The sequence below is a fragment of the Bubalus kerabau genome, chromosome 10 (genome assembly GCF_029407905.1).
Source record: "Bubalus kerabau isolate K-KA32 ecotype Philippines breed swamp buffalo chromosome 10, PCC_UOA_SB_1v2, whole genome shotgun sequence".
Lineage (NCBI taxonomy): Eukaryota > Metazoa > Chordata > Mammalia > Artiodactyla > Bovidae > Bubalus > Bubalus kerabau.
In genome coordinates this window covers 50,855,760-50,877,920 of record NC_073633.1, presented here as the reverse complement: position 1 = coordinate 50,877,920, position 22,161 = coordinate 50,855,760, and the positions used below count along the sequence as shown (strand labels likewise).

At 48.6% G+C, this 22,161-nt stretch overlaps 1 protein-coding gene across 1 annotated transcript in view; it reads right to left on the bottom strand.

Moving 5' to 3' along the window:
* DAPK2 (death associated protein kinase 2) overlaps positions 1–16,554 on the bottom strand; it is a 139,276-nt gene extending 122,722 nt beyond the window's left edge. Inside the window, exons 1-2 of the mRNA XM_055539006.1 lie at positions 16,539–16,554; positions 6,369–6,682 (exon numbers count right to left, since the gene is read on the bottom strand). Coding sequence (XP_055394981.1) covers positions 6,369–6,682; positions 16,539–16,554 — 330 coding nt within the window. The remainder of the gene's footprint in view (positions 1–6,368; positions 6,683–16,538) is intronic.
* Between the last annotated feature and the right edge of the window lie 5,607 nt (positions 16,555–22,161).

Genomic DNA, 22,161 nt, shown 5'->3' with positions numbered 1-22,161 from the left:
AAATAGATAACTACTGAGAACCGACTGTAGAGCACAGGGAACTCTACTCAGTGCTCTGTGGTGACCTAAATGGGAAGGAAATCAAAAAAGAGGGGATATATGTATACATATAGTTGATTCCCTTTGCCATACAGTAGAAACTAACACAACCTTGCAAAGCAATTATACTCCAATAAAAATAAGAATAAATTTTAAAAACAGCTACCTGTGGATGCATCTTTCAAGAGTCATTAGCAAAGGGCTCTCAGAGCTCATTTTGGCTGGCACTGGCAGCTTTCCTTCTGCTTGGCAATCAGATACCAACCACGCCCAGGCCCTGTGAGCCCCAAAATACTGTTTTCATCTCGCTGGGTGGAGGTACCATTATATAAGGGCACGTCTCATCAATGCCAGGTGGCTGGAGCTGTTTTAACTCTCAGGTGATGTCTATATTTCAGCCTTTTTCCTCTGCCCACTACAAACCAGAGTTCTGGTACCAAGATGCCACCTTTCTCTCTCCCTTCCACCGAGGCACACACATCCCTGAAGACCTCCAGGTGGAACTGGCCTGGCTCCCAGGTCTTACTCTCAGAGTCACCTGCCAGTCTTCTCCTGCCTGTCCATCACAGAGCCTCCTACTGGCTTGGGTCTCACTCTGCTCAGCCAGGGCCTGGCGAGTATGGAATCCTGAAAGGAGCAGGATCCCCAGTCCTAGGCTAGTCTGGGGGTGCATCAGTCAAAAGACCCATAGCAGTCTGGCTCCCTGTCTGGGACTCAGGCCCCCTCATCTGGTAACCTGGGGTGATAGCATCTATATCACCTACTTCACACACGCAGGTGAGGATCCACTGTGATAAAGACATAAACTGCCAGGCAAATAAGAAGGATGATTATTGCTATTACTGTTTAACTCATCCCCAGGTCATTATGTTTCTGCTTCCCACAGCCACTGAGACCAATTCTGTTCCCTTCTGAGGAAAAGGAGCTGGGATTCTGAAAAGTTTGGCTTGACCAGATCAAAAGCTCAGCTCCCCTCACCCCCACCCGCATCATGGCAAGGTTCCTAAGACTAGGCAGAGGGTGGCAGGACTCCTATCTATCAGCTTCTTTTTGCTGTAAAAAATACTTCCAAACAAACCACTTGAGCCAGATCCTGGGGGTGGACGTATGAGTAGCTACTAATTTCCCACAGCTAGATAAAAGCAGAAAACTCCAAAAAAATTCTGTTGGCAGATACCCTGAGAGTGGTCCCAGGAACAGCTAAGATCCTCCTTGGCTAGAGGCCAGCTGCATTTGCTATCAGGAGTTGAGCTGGATTTGAAACTGTCCCACCCCCCCAACTAAACCGTGAGCCCCTGCCTTGTGCTCACATCCTGGGTGACCAGAAGTTGGGGGCCGAGGGAGCCAACTAAGCTCAAACTAGGCCTACCAGTTTGGCCCCAACTCACCATTTCAGCATAGCCCCCCTCCCCCACAAATCCTCGACTAGAGCCTCAAGTAGACTTTTCCTATTCCTCCAGAACTTTCACCCCTGCTACACCCCAGCTCAAGTCGGGCCCTTTTCATGGCAGAAGTGATGGGGATGGGGGGAGGGCACCTGGAGAGCCCTCCAAGTAAAACTCTTCCCTTCCTGCAAAGCCAGGCTCAAATGCTACCATCTCTATGAGCCTCCATGACTCTTTTCCTTACAAAACAGATGAAAAATTCTTCTTCTCTTTAAATTCTCACAGAGGCCTCTTTACAAATTGTTAGGGTTAGTTTACCATGTTCTGGTTCATATCATAATCTATGTCAATGTGTAACCCAAAGGGAGAAAGCACAGACTGCACAGGCACACAGGCCTGGGTTTGAATCCCAGCTCTGCCACCTACTAGCACACACAGCATGGTACAGCTTTTCTGAGCTTCAAATTACTTACATAGAAAATGAGTCTAGGGACTTCCCTGGTGGTCCAGTGGCTCTACACTCTCATTGCTGGGGGCCTGGGTTCCATCCCTAATCAGGGAACTAGATCCCACATGCAAGAGTTTGCATGCCACACTAAAGATCTTGAGTGCCACAACTAAGACCCGACATGGCCAAATAAATATTTTTTTTAAAAAAAAGAAAAGAAAGAGAATGAGTCCAGACAATGCCTAGTGTTAGTGAATATTTGGAGAACGCTCAAACACTGCTTAGGAGAGTATTCATTAGGACAGTTACTTTGGAAAACTCTTGGGCAGTATCTATGGACATACTTAACAGAAATGCATGTAGATGGTTTCCAAAATGCTCCACATTAGAACGTTCACAGCTGCACTATTGGTAATATCTAAAAATTGCAAACAACCAAATAGCCATCAAGTGAAGAATGGCTAGAGTTATACCCATATAATGAAATTATTATATAACAATAAGAATAAATAAACTACTGCTCCCTGCAACAATATGGATGAAACTCACAAACATTGTGTTGAATGAAAGAAAACAGACACGAAAGACCACAAACTGTGTAACTCTTTTAGGTAAAACAAATCCGTGGTGCTAGAAGTTAGAATAGTGGTCACACCTGGGTCAGAGATTGTACCTGGAAGGGAACACAAGGAGCTTTCTGAGTGCTGCCAATGCTGTTTCTTGATGTACATGTGTACCCTTATTTTGTGTGCAATCAAAATTTTAAATAATTAAAAATGAGTCTAATATCTGCTTTATGGGACAAATGAGATAACATATGTAAAGTGTTTTTAATAGTCCCTGGATGGTTCCAACAAATATGAGTTCCTTCCAAGCTCTTGCCTACTGGAACTTCATGAGGGCAAGAGTTGTGACATTCTCACCTCTATCCCCTTGTGGGAGCTGGTACACAGCAGGCACTCCAAAATGTTTGATTTAAATGTAGTGTCCTTCTCAGCTGTCCTTCTCAAAGCTGCTGCTCAGAAAGCTCATCAGGTAAAAACAGCTATTAACTTAAAGCCCCTTCCTAACATTGCTCCCCAAGATGAATTTGCATATCACCAGTTTAGAGACATGAAACTAAAGGGGAGACATTTTGAGGTGGAATTAGTCACCATCTAGGACCCAGAAGCACAGGGACCCTTCTGGCCCCCAAAAGATGAAACCACACACCAGAGGGCACTGATACAACCTTTGGCTAGGGGCCCATGCCACTGGCTCCAGGCATTCCACAGGCAAGGTCCATCTTAATGCTCACATTTTCCTTAGTGGAATCTTCAGAGTTCACATTCCTGCCCCCAACCCTAATACTAGGCAACATTTCTGAAAGTTAAGACACTTCCTCGATTCAGTTCAGTTCAATCGCTCAGTCATGTCCAACTCTTTGCAACTCTTTCCAACCACAGCATGCCAGGCCTCCCTGTCCATCACCAACTCCTAGTTTACCCAAACTCATCTCCATTGAGTCGGTGATGCCATCCAACCATCTCATCCTCTGTCATCCCCTTCTCCTCCTGCCTTCAATCTTTCCCAGCATCAGGGTCTTTTCCAATGAGTCAGCTCTTCGCATGAAGTGGCCAAAGTATTGGAGTTTCAGCTTCAACATCAGTCGTTCCAATGAACACTCAGGACTGCTCTCCTTTAGGATGGACTGGTTGGATCTCCTTGCAGTCTAAGGGACTCTCAAGAGTCTTCTCCAACACCACAGTTCAAAAACATCAATTCTTTGGGGCTCAGCTTTCTTTACAGTCCAACTCTCATATCCATACATGACCACTGGAAAAACCAAAGCCTTGACTAGATGGACCTTTATTGGCAAATTAATGTCTCTGCTTTTTAATATGCCATCTAAGTTGGTCATAGCTTTTCTTCCAAGGAGCAAGTGTCTTTTAATTTTATGGCTGCAGTCACCATCTGCAGTGATTTTGGAGCCCAAAAAAATAAAGTCTGACACTGTTTCCACTGTTTCCCCATCCATTTGCCATAAAGTGATGGCACCAGATGCCATGATCTTAGTTTTCTGTATGTTGAGCTTTAAGCCAACTTTTTCACTCTCCTCTTTTACTTTCATCAAGAGGCTCTTTAGTTCTTCTTTGCTTTCTGCCATAAAGGTGGTGTCATCTGCATATAACAGACTTCCTAGAACCTCACAAAAAGGGACCTTGAGGAACCTAGAGGACTTTTAGTCTCCACTCAGGAGCCACTTGCATCAGGAAGGGAAGTTAGAAAAGTTCCACTTTATCTACACTATACGTTAGGATTCTGTGTAAGAATTCAGGGGTGGGAGGAGTTTGAAACCCATTGCTGTCTGGTCAAGCCCACTTGTTTTGCAAGAGGAGGAAACTGAGGTCCAGACAGGAGAAGGGACTTGCTAAAAGTCACACAGCCCACGCCAGCTGCTCTTCCCGGCTTTTGTCAACAGCACTTTAACCCTCCAACAGTGGCCTCCTGAGGAACAACCTGGGAGAGGGCCTCCAAGGCTGAAGGATTATCTCATGAGGAAATTTCAGCCTTACTAAGTCCCTCCCTCATGGAACCCAGCCCACCCTGCTGAACTCTCAGAGATTCTCATCCAGCACAGGTAAAATGGGACCATGATTGTCCCCTTACACCCCCTCCCATGAAGAATCATCACAATCAGGCTCTGAGGAAGCTGTCAACAGAGGGGAGGGCCGTCCGACATTACAGCTCACCTCCACGCTTTGGAGGCTGTGACACGCCCCAGTCTCTGACGAGGAAGCCTGGACTCAGAGAACCTCAGCCGCCTGCCGAAGTGGACATTAGAAAACTATCTTCCCGGGGAAGGTCCACCTCTGCTGGGCAGCCTGCTTGCTCATTCTCACATCTAACAACTGGGGGGCCCTCAGGGAGGGTGTCAGGGTCAGTTCAGGTCTCCATCCTGCCAGTGGGAAACTTGCCCCACACCCACTCACATCCACACACCCCTGCACACACTTGAGAGTCCCTTGGACTGCAAGGAGATCCAATCAGTCAATCCTAAAGGAGATCAGTCCTGAATATTCATTAGAAGGACTGATGCTGAAGCTAAAACTCCACTACTTAGCCCACCTGATGCAAAGAACTGACTCACTGGAAAAGCCCCGATGCTGGGAAAGATTGAAGGCAGGAGGAGAAGGGGATGAGAGAGGATGAGATGGTTGGATGGCATCACCGACTCGATGGACATGAGTTTGAGCAAGCTTGAGGAGTTGGTGATGGAAGAGAAGCCTGGCGTCCATCGGGTCGCAAAAAGCCAGACATGACTGAGCGACTGAACTGAACTGGACAGGGACTGGGTCAGGGTCAGTTCAGGTCTCCTTCCTACCAGTGGAAAACTTGTCCCACACCCACTCACATCCACACACCCCTGTGCCCCTGCCCAAGCCTCTCTCAAGGCTGCTGAATGGAACCACTTCAGAAGCTAAAAACACATCTAGGGAGATGGGTGGTTTGGGGAAGAACAGGACTCCAGAAGCAATAGTGAAGAGGCCAATGTGCCAGCATCCCTTGGTCACCAGGACTCTCCCAAGGAATGCCATATACAAAGCAGTTGAGAAACACAATGTCAGAAAACACAGCAGCAACCTCCAGCTGCCCCCCTGTCACCCTCACTGGATTCTCAAATACCAGGGCATGTGCTCTCTTCACCTGCCCCTAGGACCTTCCCACCTGCCAGAGAGGCAGCAGTTCGGCATCCTCTCTTTCAGCGCACCCTCCTAACCTACCACCACCTGTATGGCCTCCGTGCTCACCGCTCTGGGCTACCTTTCCTCCCCAAAGAGAAGACTAACCTCCACCTTGTAGAGTTACAGTGAGGATCAGCCAGATCCACACATGCCATGAGCCATCCACAATGCCTAGCCCAGAGTCAGGTCAACTGTTGACAATACGCTGGGGTCAAAACCCCAGCCTGCTGCAGACCTACTGGCTAGCCCCCTGCCCACCCTAACCATACCCCATCCCGGGCTCCAGACGTCGGGGACCACAGCTTCCTTCTGCCACTGAGAAAGCTGACTGACTGCGGATGGAGCAGCCTCCTCGCATCAGCTCCTCGCACCAGAAGGAGGTAAGTGAAGTGTAGGATGCTGAGAAGCCCAGATCCCCTCTCCTCCCAGAAATCTGGGGTGCTCTCCCCCGTCAAGGAGTCCTAACTTGATGGAAGTCTCTCTCCCATCTACCCCCTAGGCGCCCGGTCTGCCCGCCGCTCCCACCCAATCTTTCTGGTCAAAAGGCCAGACTTCGAAGCCGGCCCTAGGGGGCCAGCAGTCAGGTCCCGGAGGTCGAGGACCGGCCAGAATGCCGAAGGCCAAGACTGGCCATAGCCGGGGTCGGGGGAGGGTGGGCGGCGGCGACAGGGAATAGGCGGCTAACGCCCCGGAGCAATTTGCCCGCTCCAGCCTAGCCCCGGGCCGCGCACCCCGTCCCGCCCGTCGAGCCCGCAGATGAGCGCTACTCACGGCGGGAGGCTGCGCGGCGGCGAGAGTAGGGGCGCGGTGGGCACCGGGGGCCCGGCGGGGCGCTCCGCTCTCGGATCTGCTCTGCTCCCTGCGCGCCCGCCCGCAGAGCCACTGAGGAGGCGGAGCGGCGGGTCCCGTCCCAGGCTCCGGCTGGAGGCGCGCCCGGAGGCCCGAGACCCGGCTCGGAGCGCCCTCTGCCGGGAGTCCACTCGGGGCACCCTGGAGTGAGGGCTGCAAGCCTCCCCGCCAGGTCGGATGGGGCACCTCCAACAGCCGAGGTTCCCAGGAGAGGGGCCGAAAGCCAGTGGCAAGACCTGGCGTTTTCAGGGACTCTGCCGCTTACATGCTTTGTGGCTTTGAACAAGTCAGCTAACCTCTCCAGGCCTAACCTGGAAATTGGTGTACATGAGCTGATACAGTCGATATAGCCTGACAAGATCACTCAGAAAGTCGTATTTCCTTGTCCGCCGCTTCCACGCACGCACCGTGAGAGAAATCCCACCAGGGAGCAGGACTCTCCCTTCCTTCCAGCCAGAGTGGAAACCTTACCATCCACGGTCCACAGTGGGGTGGCGGCCGTGATGTGGGTGGGGGAACACTTCCCTCCTCACCTCCCCGTCCGTTCACCCCACCCACGCTTGGGAGCGGCCTGGCCTCAGTGCCCCCAGCCCTGCCTGGCACGTTGGTGAGTGAAGCCCCGGATCACCCTCCCGCCTTTCCGAGTGAAAGACTGGGGAGTGGAGTGTTCCTCTCTTCCTCCTGCCAAAAATCCCGGGAGGAAAAAGGAATGAGAGTGGAGGGGGTGGTGGAAGGAAATGCAAACAGAATGTAAATCAAGCTCAGTGGTCTTATTTCAAGACAAGAGGCTGTTTAAAGAAATGAAGGCCCCTTCCCAGAAGCTCCCTCCTAGGCCATCCCGGCGGCTCCTTAAGATAGTCCCAGAGGACAAAGCTACAGATTCAGTCTTTTATTTTGTTCAAAGCTCTGCCATTCCCAGTCTTGGTCATGGCACTTGAACTTATTATTATTTTTTTTTTAATGTGTGGTTTTTTTTTTCTTTTTTCTTTCTTTCTTTTTTTTTTTTTTTGGCCATGCAAGTTCACCCACCAGGGATGGAATCCCCACCTCCTGCAGTGAAAGTGGGAAGTCTTAACCATTGGACTGCCAGGGAAGTCCCTGAACTTGTTCTTCATAAGTAAAGTAGGCAAACACTCCTTCTTATAGCATCTAACAGAACTACTGTGGGGCTGAAATGAGATAGTGTATAAGATGCACCTAGAGGATCTCTCTGGGGCTTCCCAGGTGGCTCAGCAGTAAAGAACCTGCCTGCCAATGCAGGAGACTTAGGAGCCTCAGGTTGGATCCTTGGGTTGGGAAGACCCCTGGAGGAGGAAATGGCAACCCACACCAGTATTCTTACCTGAGAAATCCCATGGACAGAGGAGCCTGGCAAGCTACAGTCCATGGGGTTGAAAAGAGTCTGACACTATTTAATGACTGAGCACACACACACACACACACACACACACACACACACACACACACAGAGGACCTCTACTTCACACGAGCAACCCCACCCCAGTTTAGCCTTCCTAGATACTGAGGTGCTGAGATGTACAGATGAACCAACCCTCCCCCACCCCCCAACTGACTGGTACCTCAGCGTCTGTGACAGCCTCTAGAAAGATGCCTGGGCTTCCTTGTCCATAAACTTGACAACATTCCAGGACAGCACAGGCTTTGAGCCACCTCTCCCAAGAGCACCAGGCTACCTTGAGTAGAGTAATATCCAAGACCAGAGGTGGCTCTCCAAGTCAATGAGTTCAGGAGGATACCCACTGGTAACCTTTCTCCAGCATAAGGTGAAACCTTCATCCTCAGACCACCCTTCAGACACCTCCTCCCCCATTTCCTGTTATCTACTGCTGTGTAACAAACCACCCCAGCCTTGTGGCATGAAGCAATTTTGTTCAACTCATGTTTTGAGGGTTAGAAACACTGACAAGGCACAGCATATATGGCTTATCTCTGTTCCAGGATGTCTGGTGTTTCAACTAAGGAGACTTGAGAGGGTGGGAGTGACTTGAATGGCTGGGGGCTGGAATCATCTGGAAGAGTCTTCATTCACATGGCCAGACCCTGCACTACGATGAATCCAAGGCTAGGCTCAGCTGTGTTGCCCAAGCACCTACACGTCTCCTTGCCATCCCTTCCCACTCTGAGTCTCATGCTTAATATCTATTTTGCAGCAACAATGTCCTTGTCCAGGGCAAAGTGAACATTCTTGGATTGACAGAGAGCAAACTAGTCAAAAAATGCTGCTGCGGAAAGGGTCATTATCAGTCATTCCATCCAGCCTAGTCATTTTTCAGACGAGGAACCTGAGGATCAGAGAAGGGAAGTGACTTGCCCAAGGTCTCACAGCTGGTAAGAGACAGAACTAGGATTAGACCCAGGCCCCCTCCTGATTCTCAGTTTGGTGCTCTTTCCTCTCTACCTGCCAAATGCATTGCCTAGGGAGGTACCATCTGGAAATGCATTTTGTGCTTGGCATGGTGTGACTTCATCAGACACTGAGGGCAGCAACTGAACACCGAACATGGGACCAAGGCAACAGTGGCAGGAAGGGGAGACCCGGAGGGTGGTGGCAGCAAGGACACCTACTCCAGAATGAAGTCAGGAGGAGGTCCAGGTATTAACAGCTAAGAATTATGCACGCAGCCTCAGTTCCTGCATGGATCCAGATGCCTCCCCTGGCATTTAAGGTTCTGACCTGCATTTCCCCACTGCGTACACACATCCTCTTCCCTCTTGTGTGTGCACATCAGCTTTCTTGCCAGCTTGGCTTATTGACTACTCCTGCCTCCATGTTTTTGTTTAAGCCCTTCCACCATCACCCCTTCATTCCATCCTACAAAATCCTATCCATTCTTCAAGGGCCCTCTCAGGTATTATATCTTTCATGGAAACTTCCCTGATCTCCCCTCTAGATGGCTCCTCCCCTGAACCCTACCACTCTTGGTTTCTACCCAGTTGACATTCCCTTTCCTCTATTTTAGTTGTAATGAGTGTCCACTTCTCTTCTCCTCAAGGGCAAGGACAATGCTTTGTTCATCTTTGTACCCATACACTTCCTGATATCCCCAACCCAGCAAAGTCTGTTAAACTGAATTACTAGAATGTGAATGCCACAAGGTAAAGGACCATAACTGTCTTGTTGCCTATTGTCTCCCAAGGGTACCCAAGTGCCTAGCACTTACTCTCAGACGGAGAGATGTACAATTAATGTTAATAACTGGCACATTACATTAAAGGAGTTCTCAGCCCTGAATGCACATCAGAATCACCCCGGGAGAGTTTTAAAATCCTAACACTCAGACTGCACCCCACACCAATTACAGCAGAACCTCTGGGAGTGGGAGCTGGGCTTCAGCAGTGGTTAAAACTCCCCAGGTGGTTCCACTGTACAGGCTGAGCATGACTTTGTTCATGTCCCAGAGACCCAGGAAAAAGAAAGCACCCTCCATCAGTCCACCAAACCACAGCCACACCTGAGCACTTGTGTTGTGCAAAATCTTCCTCGAGCCTGTGAGACCGGTGAGTCCTGGGAGCCTGAAGCTTCCACAGGATGAGAAGACAAGCCCACAGGACAGATGTAATCATGGGGGGTGGTAAAGGGCAACAGAAGTAGTGACACCCTAAAGGACCTAAAACACACTTTGGTGCCTGGAACATTTATAGACAGGCAAATTCCCAGGTGGCTCAGTGGTAAAGAATCTGCCTGCCAATGCAAAAGATGCAAAAGACAGGTTTGACCCCTGGGTTGGGAAGACTGGCAGACTACAGTCCCTGGGGTCACAAAAGAATTGGACATGACTTAGTAACTAACCAACAAGTTTATGGAGCCTACCAACCTGCTGATGAGGAGGCAGGGCCAGGATTTAGATGCTGTGTGTGTGGGCTGGGGTAGCCAGCACTGGGGTTGGCCTAGAGGATGTGGTGTGAGGGCTAAATGCAGGGACCCCATTTCCAGATGCCTACTGTGGATCCCAACATGAAATCTACTGTGTGATCCTAGACAATCTTCTTTTTATTTTTTTGGCCATGTCATGTGGCATGCAGAATCTTAGTCCCCCAACTAGGGATGGAACCCATGGCCCTTGCAGCGGAAGCACAGAGTTTTAACCACTGGATGGCCAGGGAAACCCCCAAGGCAACCTTCTCAATCTCTCTGTGCCTCATTATCTCCATGCATTGTTGTGACCATCCCATTAGTTATGGGTATCTGTGCACTTAAATTTTGCTTTTTTTGCATTTCTTTTCTATGGGAATGGTCTTGATCCCTGTCTCCTGTACAATGTCACGAACCTTATTCCATAGTTCATCAGGCACTCTATCTATCAGATCTAGGCCCTTAAATCTATTTCTCACTTCCACTGTGTAATCATAAGGGATTTGATTTATGTCATACCTGAATGGTCTAGTGGTTTTCCCTACTTTCTTCAATTTAAGTCTGAATTTAGCAGTAAGGAGTTCATGGTCTGAGCCACAGTCAGCTCCTGGTCTTGTTTTTGCTGACTGTATAGAGCTTCTCCATCTTTGGCTGCAAAGAATATAATCAATCTGATTTCGGTGTTGACTATCTGGTGATGTCCATGTGTAGAGTCTTCTCTTGTGTTGTTGGAAGAGGGTGTTTGTTATGACCAGTGCATTTTCTTGGCAAAACTCTATTAGCCTTTGCCCTGCTTCATTCCGTATTCCAAGGCCAAATTTGCCTGTTACTCCAGGTGTTTCTTGACTTCCTACTTTTGCATTCCAGTCCCCTATAATGAAAAGGACATCTTTTTGGGGTGTTAGTTCTAAAAGGTCTTGTAGGTCTTCATAGAACCATTCAACTTCAGCTTCTTCAGCATTACTTGTTGGGGCATAGACTTGGATTACTGTGATATTGAATGGTTTGCCTTGGAAACGAACAGAGATCATTCTGTCGTTTTTGAGATTGCATCCAAGTACTGCATTTCGGACTCTTTTGTTGACCATCATGGCCACTCCATTTCTTCTGAGGGATTCCTGTCCGCAGTAGTAGATATAATGGTCATCTGAGTTAAATTCACCCATTCCAGTCCATTTCAGTTCGCTGATTCCTAGAATGTCTACATTCACTCTTGCCATCTCTTGTTTGACCACTTCCAATTTGCCTTGATTCATGGACCTGACATTCCAGGTTCCTATGCAATATTGCTCTTTACAGCATCGGACCTTGCTTCTATCACCAGTCACATCCACAGCTGGGTATTGTTTTTGCTTTGGCTCCATCCCTTCATTCTTTCTGGAGTTATTTCTCCACTGATCTCCAGTAGCATATTGGGCACCTACCGACCTGGGGAGTTTCTCTTTCAGTATCCTATCATTTTGCCTTTTCATACAGTTCATGGGGTTCTCAAGGTAAGAATACTGAAGTGGTTTGCCATTCCCTTCTATAAATAGCTGTGAAAAGAAGAGAAGCAAAAAGCAAAGGAGAAAAGGAAAGATATAAACATCTGAATGCAGAGTTCCAAAGAATAGCAAGAAGAGATAAGAAAGCCTTCTTCAGCGATTAATGCAAAGAAATAGAGGAAAACAACAGAATGGGAAAGACTAGGGATCTCTTCAAGAAAATCAGAGATATCAAAGGAATATTTCATGCAAAGATGAGCTCAATAAAGGACAGAAATGGTATGGACCTAACAGAAGCAGAAGATATTAAGAAGAGATGGCAAGAATATACAGAAGAACTGTACAAAAAAGATCTTCATGATCAAGATGATCACGATGGTGTGATCACTCACCTACAGCCAGACATCCTGGAATGTGAAGTCAAGTGGGCCTTAGAAAGCATCACTACAAACAAAGCTAGTGGAGGTGATGAAATTCCAGTTGAGCTATTTCAAATCCTGAAAGATGATGCTGTGAAAGTGCTGCACTCAATATGCCAGCACATTTGGAAAACTCAGCAGTGGCCACAGGACTGGAAAAGGTCAGTTTTCCTTCCAATCCCAAAGAAAGGCAATGCCAAAGAATGCTCAAACTACCACACAACTGCACTCATCTTACACGCTAGTAAAGTAATGCTCAAAATTCTCCAAGACAGGCTTCAGCAATATGTGAACCATGAACTTCCTGATGTTCAAGCTGGTTTTAGAAAAGGCAGAGGAACCAGAGATCAAATTGCCAACATCTACTGGATGATAGAAAAAGCAAGAGAGTTCCAGAAAAACATCTATTTCTCCTTTATTGACTATGACAAAGCCTTTGACTGTGTGGATCACAATAAACTGTGGAAAATTCTGAAAGAGATAGGAATACCAGACCACCTGATCTGCCTCTTGAGAAATCTGTATGCAGGTCAGGAAGCAACAGTTAGAACTGGACATGGAACAACAGACTGGTTCCAAATAGGAAAAGGAGTTCGTCAAGGCTGTATATTGTCACCCTGTTTATTTAACTTATATGCAGAGTACATCATGAGAAACGCTGGACTGGAAGAAACACAAGCTGGAATCAAGATTGCCAGGAGAAATATCAATAACCTCAGATATGCAGATTACACCACCCTTATGGCAGAAAGTGAAGAGGAACTCAAAAGCCTCTTGATGAAAGTGAAAGTGGAGAGTGAAAAAGTTGGCTTAAAGCTCAACATTCAGAAAACGAAGATCATGGCATCCAGTCCCATCACTTCATGGGAAATAGATGGGGAAACAGTGGAAACAGTGTCAGACTTTATTTTTCTGGGCTCCAAAATCACAGCAGATGGTGACTGCAGCCATGAAATTAAAAGACGCTTACTCCTTGGAAGGAAAGTTATGACCAACCTAGATAGCATATTCAAAAGCAGAGACATTACTTTGCCAACAAAGGTTCGTCTAGTCCAGGCTATGGTTTTTCCTGTGGTCACATATGGATGTGAGAGTTGGACTGTGAAGAAGGCTGAGCGCCAAAGAATTGATGGTTTTGAACTGTGGTGTTGGAGAAGACTCTTGAGAGTCCCTTGGACTGCAAGGAGATCCAACCAGTCCATTCTGAAGGAGATCAGCCCTGGGATTTCTTTGGAAGGAATGATGCTAAAGCTGAAACTCCAGTACTTTGGCCACCTCATGTGAAGAGTTGACTCATTGGAAAAGACTCTGATGCTGGGAGGGATTGGGGGCAGGAGGAGAAGGGGACGACAGAGGATGAGATGGCTGGATGGCATCACTGACTCGATGGACATGAGTCTGAGTGAACTCTGGGAGTTGGTGATGGACAGGGAGGCCTGGAGTGCTGCGATTCATGGGGTGGCAAAGAGTCGGACACGACTGAGCAACTGATCTGCATCTGTGCACTTAAATCAGTGTCTTGTGCTTAAGTGCTCAGTGAGTATTGCTATATTTTAGTGTCCCTTAAATGTCTGGTGTGAGGTCCCCTAGAGGAGGAAATGGATCTTACTCATCTTTACAACCCACCCACTCCCAGACTGGCTCTAAGCAGGTGTCCATTGAAGACTGGACTGCAGGCGTCTGACAGTGGGTTCAGGGCTGACTGCTATCTTATGCTCTCACAGCAGGTCAGGAAAGGGCACAGGTGGTTCCTGCCCAGCTGGCTTGCCCCCTGGGTAGACGGCAGGCAGATAGCCTCCTCCTCTCAAAGGTGGCCCCATGGCCTGGTTCCTCAGCCCTTCTCAGCCCTGCCCACCCTGCCCTGTGCCCTGTGCCCTCTGCTCTCCCACACCCAGCCTGGCAGGGTCAGGGGGTGGGCCAGACTTGGCCACCCTGCCCGGTAGGCCCACTGGCTTCTGCAGACCTCTAGGCTGGCTGGACTTAGCAAGGCCTTGACCTCATCAATGGGACAGAGCAGGGCAGGGGAGGAGAGACAGAAAAGGGCTGGGGCATCAGATGCTTTTGCCTTTCTCTGGAAGACTGGAGGATATGGATTCCCCAGGCACATGCACACACCCATTCACTCTGCAAACACTCAAGGGCACCCCCCTGGGGCCAGGTGCTGATAGAGGAGGGAGAGGTTTAATGCCCGGTCAAGTGTCAAGTCAACTCCAGCAGGCATCCTGAGGGGCCTGAGGGTAGACGAGGCTTGATTCAAACTTGAAAGAAGAGGGCCAGGAGAGTAGGAGGTGAGGGAAGGACAGCACGTAACCTGGGAGCAGTTGTGTGTATCAAGGGCTGGGGGCATGAAACCACCTACCATTTACCACCTTGACTCCCTCCTGAGCCAGCACAGGGGTCACACGGTGGAATCAGGATCAAGGCACATGCTGTCTTCTTCTGTTTAGGCAAGAGCTTGGTGACATGGGCACTGGGCGCTTGGCCAGGGACCCCAAACTATGCCCACCTTTAGGGCTACGAATTCCATCATCTTCTTCTCTAGGCTCAGGAATTAGACAGGTCTAATTATATTCCTATTCAGCCACTTTCTAGGCAGGACACTTCCCCTCTCTGAGCCTCAGCTACCTCATCTGTAAAATGGGAATAATTATACCTTTCTCTCCAGACCAGACAAAATATTTGAGAAAGCACAAATGTCCACTTCCCTCCCAAAACAGCTGCTTACTAGGGATTCCATGGTGGTCCAGTGGTTAAGACTCCACACTTCTGCTGCAGAGGGTGTGGGTTGGATCCCTGGTCAGGGAACTGAGAACTAACATCCCAAATGCCGTGCAGTATAGCCAAAAAGGAAAAAAAAACAACAACAACAAAACCAGATGGTCCCCTCATTTAAGTCAGTCTGTCATTTGTGCCCTATCTCTCCAGCCATATTGTTCCTGCCACAGTCTCTGAAATACTTTTTTCCTTTCCCCTCCATTTATCCAAGGCTCAGTTCAATTCCAGCCGCAATCATTTTAAAAACATTTTCTGGGGACTTCCCTTGTGGGACAGTGGCTAAGACTCTGTACACATGAAGGAGGAAACAGACAGAACAGGCTCCATCTTGAAAGCAGGACTCCATCTTGGGCCGGCCTGTGGACTTTGAGCTATATGCCCAGTATGTATGGAAATGACATACCAACTGGAAAACCAGGCCCCCTGGATGGAAGAGCCCCAGGGCTCGTACCTAGACTCTCTGTTGCCTAAAAGAATACCCTAATTATCTGTGTAACTGAATAGAATCATAAATTCTATCATGCTTATTGGGGTATGACCACAGGCCTATTGATAATTGTCTACTGTTAACTACCTAGGCTTAAAGCATATGAATCAGGGGTTAACTTTGATTGTATCTTTCTTTTCCTTTGTTCAGACTACTTTCAGGGAATTGGGGGAGGTGGGTTTGGGCACGTACACTTAGGGTATATAAGGTTTTCAGAAAAATTGGTCAGGGTCCTTGGCTAAGAGGAGACTCTGCCTTGGGCCCTTCGGTGTAATGAACTGCACTCCACTATCTGCATGGTCCTTATGAGTGAGTTTGTTTCCCGGAACGTGTGGCTACAACATTTGGTGCATGGGCCAAGAAACTCCTCACTTTGAGGAAACAAGTCCCATTTGGGACTACTCCGAGGCCTTGCAGCTCAAATCTTCTAGAGGGGGGAAGTCGCCTCGCCCTTCTGGAAGGGTTCTGCTTCTCAATGCCCAGACCTTTCCTGTTTGCAGGTAGTGGACGGCAGCAGGGGAACTGAGCACTCAGGTGAGGAGGAACGAGGGCCAGTAGGGTGGAAGAGGGGGCCTGATCACCCCCCTGAGAGGGATTAGAAGGGGCACAGACCCACAGGAGCCTGGAATAGGCAGGTGGCAATGATTACTGGGTACACAGGTTGACAAGCATGTTAGGGCTTAGGAAGGAAATTTGTGAAGGTCATTTAGGAGGTGGTGTCCACGCTGTCTTGGGGAAAATTATTACCAAGCAACTGCCAGGGGATTTTTAGGAGAAGAAACTTGGGTTTTGTGTGCTCGTATTGTGCTCTCCCCAAGGAGGTGTCCCATCTGCTATGAAATTCTTGACCCCCTCGGAATTGTCAGGCTAGGAGGAGGGGGATACATAAGTGAGTACGAATTGGCTTTTCTGGAGATGGCCTGGGACGTGGGATATTTAACCCATCTTTATTTTCATCCGCACCTGATCAAGCCCACCAAGGCAGAATGGACTTTAAAAGATAAGGGAGAAACAGTCTTCGATCACGTGGTGGTCTGGTTCGGCTGTGCTGACCGGCAGGTGAAGGCATGCCGATCCCCCTTCTCCCTCTGGGATCTGGCAGGTAAGGCTCTTCTCACCCCAATTAGGAAGGAGGCAGAATGGCAATTTAAGTGTCATGGAGTGGAAATATCAGAAGTACATAGGGTACTGAGAACTTCGTAGACAGAACGAAAAGGAAAACTAGAAGAAGGTCTGAGAATGTAAGCAAGATGGGGGAAGTGAATCTAAGGCAACTGTATTGGAGTGCATGATTAAAAATTTAAAGAAGGGATTAGGAGGAGACTATGGGGTGAAGATGAAGCCTAACTGCTTCCACATACTCTGTGAGGTCGAATGGCCCCCTATGGGAGTAGGATGGCCACCAGAGAACACCATGAACTTAAAAGTAGTGGAAGCAGTCTATACAGTAGTCACAGGAGAGCCAGGATACCTGGATCAATATCCATATATTGACTCATGGCTAGGGTTAGCTCAAGACCCTTCTACTTGGACAAGGTTCTATATCCAGAAGGGAAAGGGAAAAATGTTAATGGCACAAAAATTGACTGATGATAAAAAGGGAAATTCTACAGGATTTGGACGGGGATGACCTGACCCCTCCCCCATACTGGATAATGACGCGCCTGCCTCCCAGTGCTCCACCAGGACCGGAGGCCGCCTTACTGCCCAATCCAGGGCCAGGTGAAGCTCCTGCAGCAGCCACTGCTCTTACACCAGCTCTCCCGGAGTCTGTAGAGCCGCCGTTTCAGCAGGCTCCAATGCCAGCAATGGAGACCTCTGGTCAATGCCCCCAGAATTCCACCTCAGCTGGACCTCCTAGATTGTATCCACCTCTCCCGGTGAGTACTGATGGGAGGGGGAAGAAAACACAGCAATTAGACAGAGGCTGCACTCCGCCAAGGAACAGGGGGAAAGAACCCCACTACAGATGGCCCTCAGACGGTACAACAGCCTCCAGTTCAGGATGAATGGGGCACTACCATCAGCCCCCTGTAGCCTAGTATTAACAGCCATTTTCCTCTATGGATATATTAAACTGGCAGAGACACGCTCCACCGTACTCGGGGGAGCCACAAGCCATGATTAGGCTAATGGAGACTATTTTTCGACCCCACCGCCCTAGAATGGATGACATAATCCAACTACTAGTCTCCTTTTTCAGCACTGAGGAAAGACACAGGATCCTAACTGAGCCAGAAAATGGTTAAGAGAAATGGCCCCTAAGGGTTTGCAAACCAGCAGCGGTGGGCAGAACTAGCCGCCCCCGATGAGAGGCCCAACTGGGACTGTAACACAGAGGAAGGGAAGGGCCACCTGGAGAGATATCGGGTGACTATTTTACAAGGTCTGAAGAGGGGGGCCCGAAAAGCCATGAGTATCACAAAACCCTCCGAAGTGATTCAAAGGGAAAGCGAATCACCCTCTGAGTTCTGTGAAAGACTGGGCGGGGCCTATAGACTTTATACACCAATAGACCCAGCCAGAGGCTGCTGGGTCTCAGATGGTGATAAATGCAGCCTTTGTGTCTCTAGCCTACCCTGAAAATGTCAGATGGGGGGACACCAAGTGACCCATGAATTTTTATACATCCCTGAATGCCCAGTACCTTTGTTAGGAAGAGACTTGCTGTCTAAATTGGGGGCACAAGTGACTTTTTCCCCGACGAAAGACCCACTGTTCGAGTGGGCTCAATCACCTATTTACTCTTCCTCTTAATAACCCCTCAAGATGAATGCAGGTTGCACAATCTCCCAGAAGGGAAACTGGACAGGCTAAACAGTCGAGAGAGAGAGTTAACTCAACAATTCCCTGAGGTCTGGGTTGAAGACAACCCACACCAGGCTTGCAAAACAAGTCCCACTGGTAATAGAACTCAAACCCAATACAATTATGTCAGCACCCGCCTAAGGCCTGCCAGACCTTGCTAAGCTGTTTACTCTTTACATGACTGAAAAGGAGAAGGTGGCTACGAGAGTGTTGTCCCAGACTATGGGGACATTGGCAGACCAGTGACTTATCTCTAATCAGGTAGACAATGCTGCCACTGGGTGGCTGGGATGCTTATGGGCAGTTGCCTTACTGGTCTGGGAGGCAACCAAGCTGACTTTGGGCCAAGATTTATTCATAAAAGTCCTGCATGAGGTCAACACTCTCCTGCGAGGGGACCCCCATACAGGCTGTCAACATGCCCGATTACTCAATACCAGCGACTGTTATGTGAGAACCCCCATGTTACTACTGAACCTTGTCAGGCCCTGAATGTGGCCACTCTCTTTCTTGCAGGACAAGGTGGGCCCTCACATGATTGCAAGGAAATATGCCAGCAGCCCTGACTTGAGAGACCAGCCAAGCCTGGACCCAGATTTAGTCCTGTACATCAACAGCACCAGCCTGGTGAAACAAGGACAATGACTGTCGGGATATGCAGTAGTCATGGAAGAAACCATCGCTGAGGCTAGCTCTGTGCCATCACAGTGGCCTGCTCAACAGGCCAAACTATATGCTCTAACCCAGGCCCTCCCGGTGTCAAAAGGTAAGAAGACAAACATTTACACAGACTCCAAGTATGCTTTTGCCACACTACAGGTCTCTCTCTGTATAAGGAGAGAGGCCTTTGACAGCGAGAAGAAAAAGATATCAAGAATAAGGAAGAAATTAAGACCCTATTAGATGCTGCCTGGGAACCAGAAAGGATTGCAATCATACACTGCTTGAGGACATCAAAAAGAGGATACCCCAAGGGCTCAGGGAACAGACTGTCAGACAAGACCGCTAAACAAGCAGCCGAGGGCTTGGGGGTGACAAGTGAAACCCCTATTAATGCTCTCATGTTGGCAGAGCTACCTGAGCTAACACTGCTGCTGCTAAGTCGCTTCAGTCGTATCCGACTCTGTGCGACCCCATAGACGGCAGCCCACCAACCTCCCCCATTCCCGGGATTCTCCAGGCAAGAACACTGGAGTGGGTTGCCATTTCCTTCCAGACTCTCCAAAATACACTGAAGCCCAAAACCAACTAGGGAAAGCAGAAGGTGCCATCAAGACTGAAAAGGGATGGTGGGAATTGCCAAGTGGCAAATTATTGGTACCAGAAGAGCTGGCACCCACTCGGGTAAGCCAAACACACCAAGCAATTCATCTAGGCCATGATAAACTGGAAGAGCTAATTTGAAAATATTTTTTGGTTCCCCGCCTCTCTTCCCTATGCAGGACAAAATCTCAGAACTGCACTGCCTGCTCACAGGTCAATGCTGCCTCTCCGCACAGACAGAAACCTCCAGGGATTCAGGTGAAAGGCACGCTGCCCTTTGAACACCTGGAAGTGGACTTCACTGAAATGAAACCTCTCTGACACTACCATCACCTGCTGGTCATAGTATGTATGTTCTCGGGATGGGTAGAAGATTTTCCTACCCGGACTGAAAGAGCATCAGAGGTAGCCTGGTGCCTGCTTAGGGAGATAGTTCCCAGATTTGGATTTCCTACCAGCATTGGATGGGAAAATGGCCTGGCTTTCGTAGCTGATTTAGTACAACAAGTAAGCAAAACTTTAAACATGAAGTGGAAATTACATACAGCATATAGGCCCCAGAGTCCTGGGATGGTGGAAGGAACCAACCGGAGACTTAAAGAGACACTCTCCAAGTGGATCTTAGAGACTGACTGTTTCTGGGTGGACTTGTTTCCGACAGCTCTGCTCAGACTCAGGATGACCCCACAGTCCCATGGCCCTTCTCTGTACAAAACTGTGTATGGGAGGCCCCCTCCCATAATGAAACAGGGGTCAACAAATTTGCCTCAGGTAAGCGGAGATGAGATTTCACAGTAGATGGAACTACTGGCTAAGGTAATAAATCAGGTAACTAAGTTTGTACAAGAAAGGGTGGCATTCCCCCTTGGGGAACAGATTCACGAATTTGTGCCCGGGGATCAGATGTGGTCAAGGACTGGAAACATGACTCCTTGGCACCACATTGGAAGGGTCCATATACTGTTGTTCTAACCAGCCCTACTGCAGTTAAGGTTGCAGGTGTTACCCCCTGGATCCTCTGCATGAGGGTGAAGAGGGCATACCACGCAGACTGGAGGACGCTGAGGGCACTACACAAAAGACCCCACTGATCCCTGTGAAACCAAGATCATCTTAAAGAAGAAAAAGAGATGAAGCTCTACAACCAACTGCTGCTACAAGGACTTGCTGGTGTCATCTTGAGACTAACCATAGTTTCAGTACAAAGAGGGACCTGTGCTATAATTAAAGTTGAATGTTGTGTATATATTCCTGTTTTATCAGGCAATATATCAGCTACCCTAGATGACATGAAAGATCAGGTAAAAGCTATGTCTTATGATAATATTCCTTTTTAGACTTTGGTCCTATCTTGGGTGAAGGGTGATTGGTGGAAAACTATATTTACCATTGTTATAGTTGCCTTGATAGTTCTGCTTCGTGGACCCTTTATTTTACAACGTATTAAGAACTTTGTAACCCAAAGGTTGATGTCTTTCTCCCAAATTGGAGGTTGGAGAGTCAGGGTGCTATATATCCCTATGAATGATGCTCATTCTATGAGTTAAGAGCATCAAGAGCAGGGAATGAAGGAGGAAACAGACAGAACAGGCTCTATCTTGAAAGCAGGACTCCATATTGGGCCAGCCTGTGATCTTTGAGCTATATGCCCAGTATCTATGGAAACGACACACCAACTGGAAAACCAGGCCCCCTGGATGGAAGAGCCCCAGGGCTCGTACCTAGACTCTCTGTTGCCTAAAAGAATACCCTAATTATCTGTGTAACCGAATAGAATCATAAATTCTATTATGCTTATTGGGGTATGACCACAGGCCTATTGATAATTGTCCACTGTTAACTACCTAGGCTTAAGGCATATGAATCAGGGGTTAACTTTGATTATATCTTTCTTTTCCTTTGTTCAGACTGCTGCTGCTGCTGCTAAGTCACTTCAGTTGTGTCCGACTCTGTGTGACCCCACAGATAGCAGCCCACCAGGCTCCCCCGTCCCTAGGATTTGTTCAGACAAGTTTCGGGGAATTTGGGGAGGTGGGTTTGGGCACATACACTTAGGGTATATACGGTTTTCAGAAAAACTGGTCAGGGTCCTTGGCTAAGAGGAGACTCTGCCTTGGGCCCTTCGGTGTAATGAACTGCACTCCACTATCTGCATGGTCCTTATGAGTGAGTTTGTTTCCCAGAATGTGTGGCTACAACATTTGGTGCATGGGCCGGGAAACTCCTCACTTTGAGGAGACAAGTCCCATTTGGGACTACTCCGAGGCCTTGCGGCTCGAATCTTCTAGAAGGGGAAGGCGCCTCACCCTTCTGGAAGGGTTCTGCTTCTCAATGCCCAGACCTTTCATGTTAGCAGGTAGTTGATGGCAGCAGGGGAACTGAGCACTCAGGTGAGGAGAAACCCACCAGGTAGGGAGGAAGAGGGGGCCTGATCACCCCCCTGCGAGGGATTAGAAGGGGCACAGACCCACAGGAGCCTGGAATAGGCAGATGGCTACGATTGCTTGGTACCCAGCTTGACGAGCGTGTTAGGGCTTAGGAAGAAAATTTGTGAAGGTCATTTAGTAGTTGGTGTCCACGCTGTCTTGGGGAAAATTATTACCAA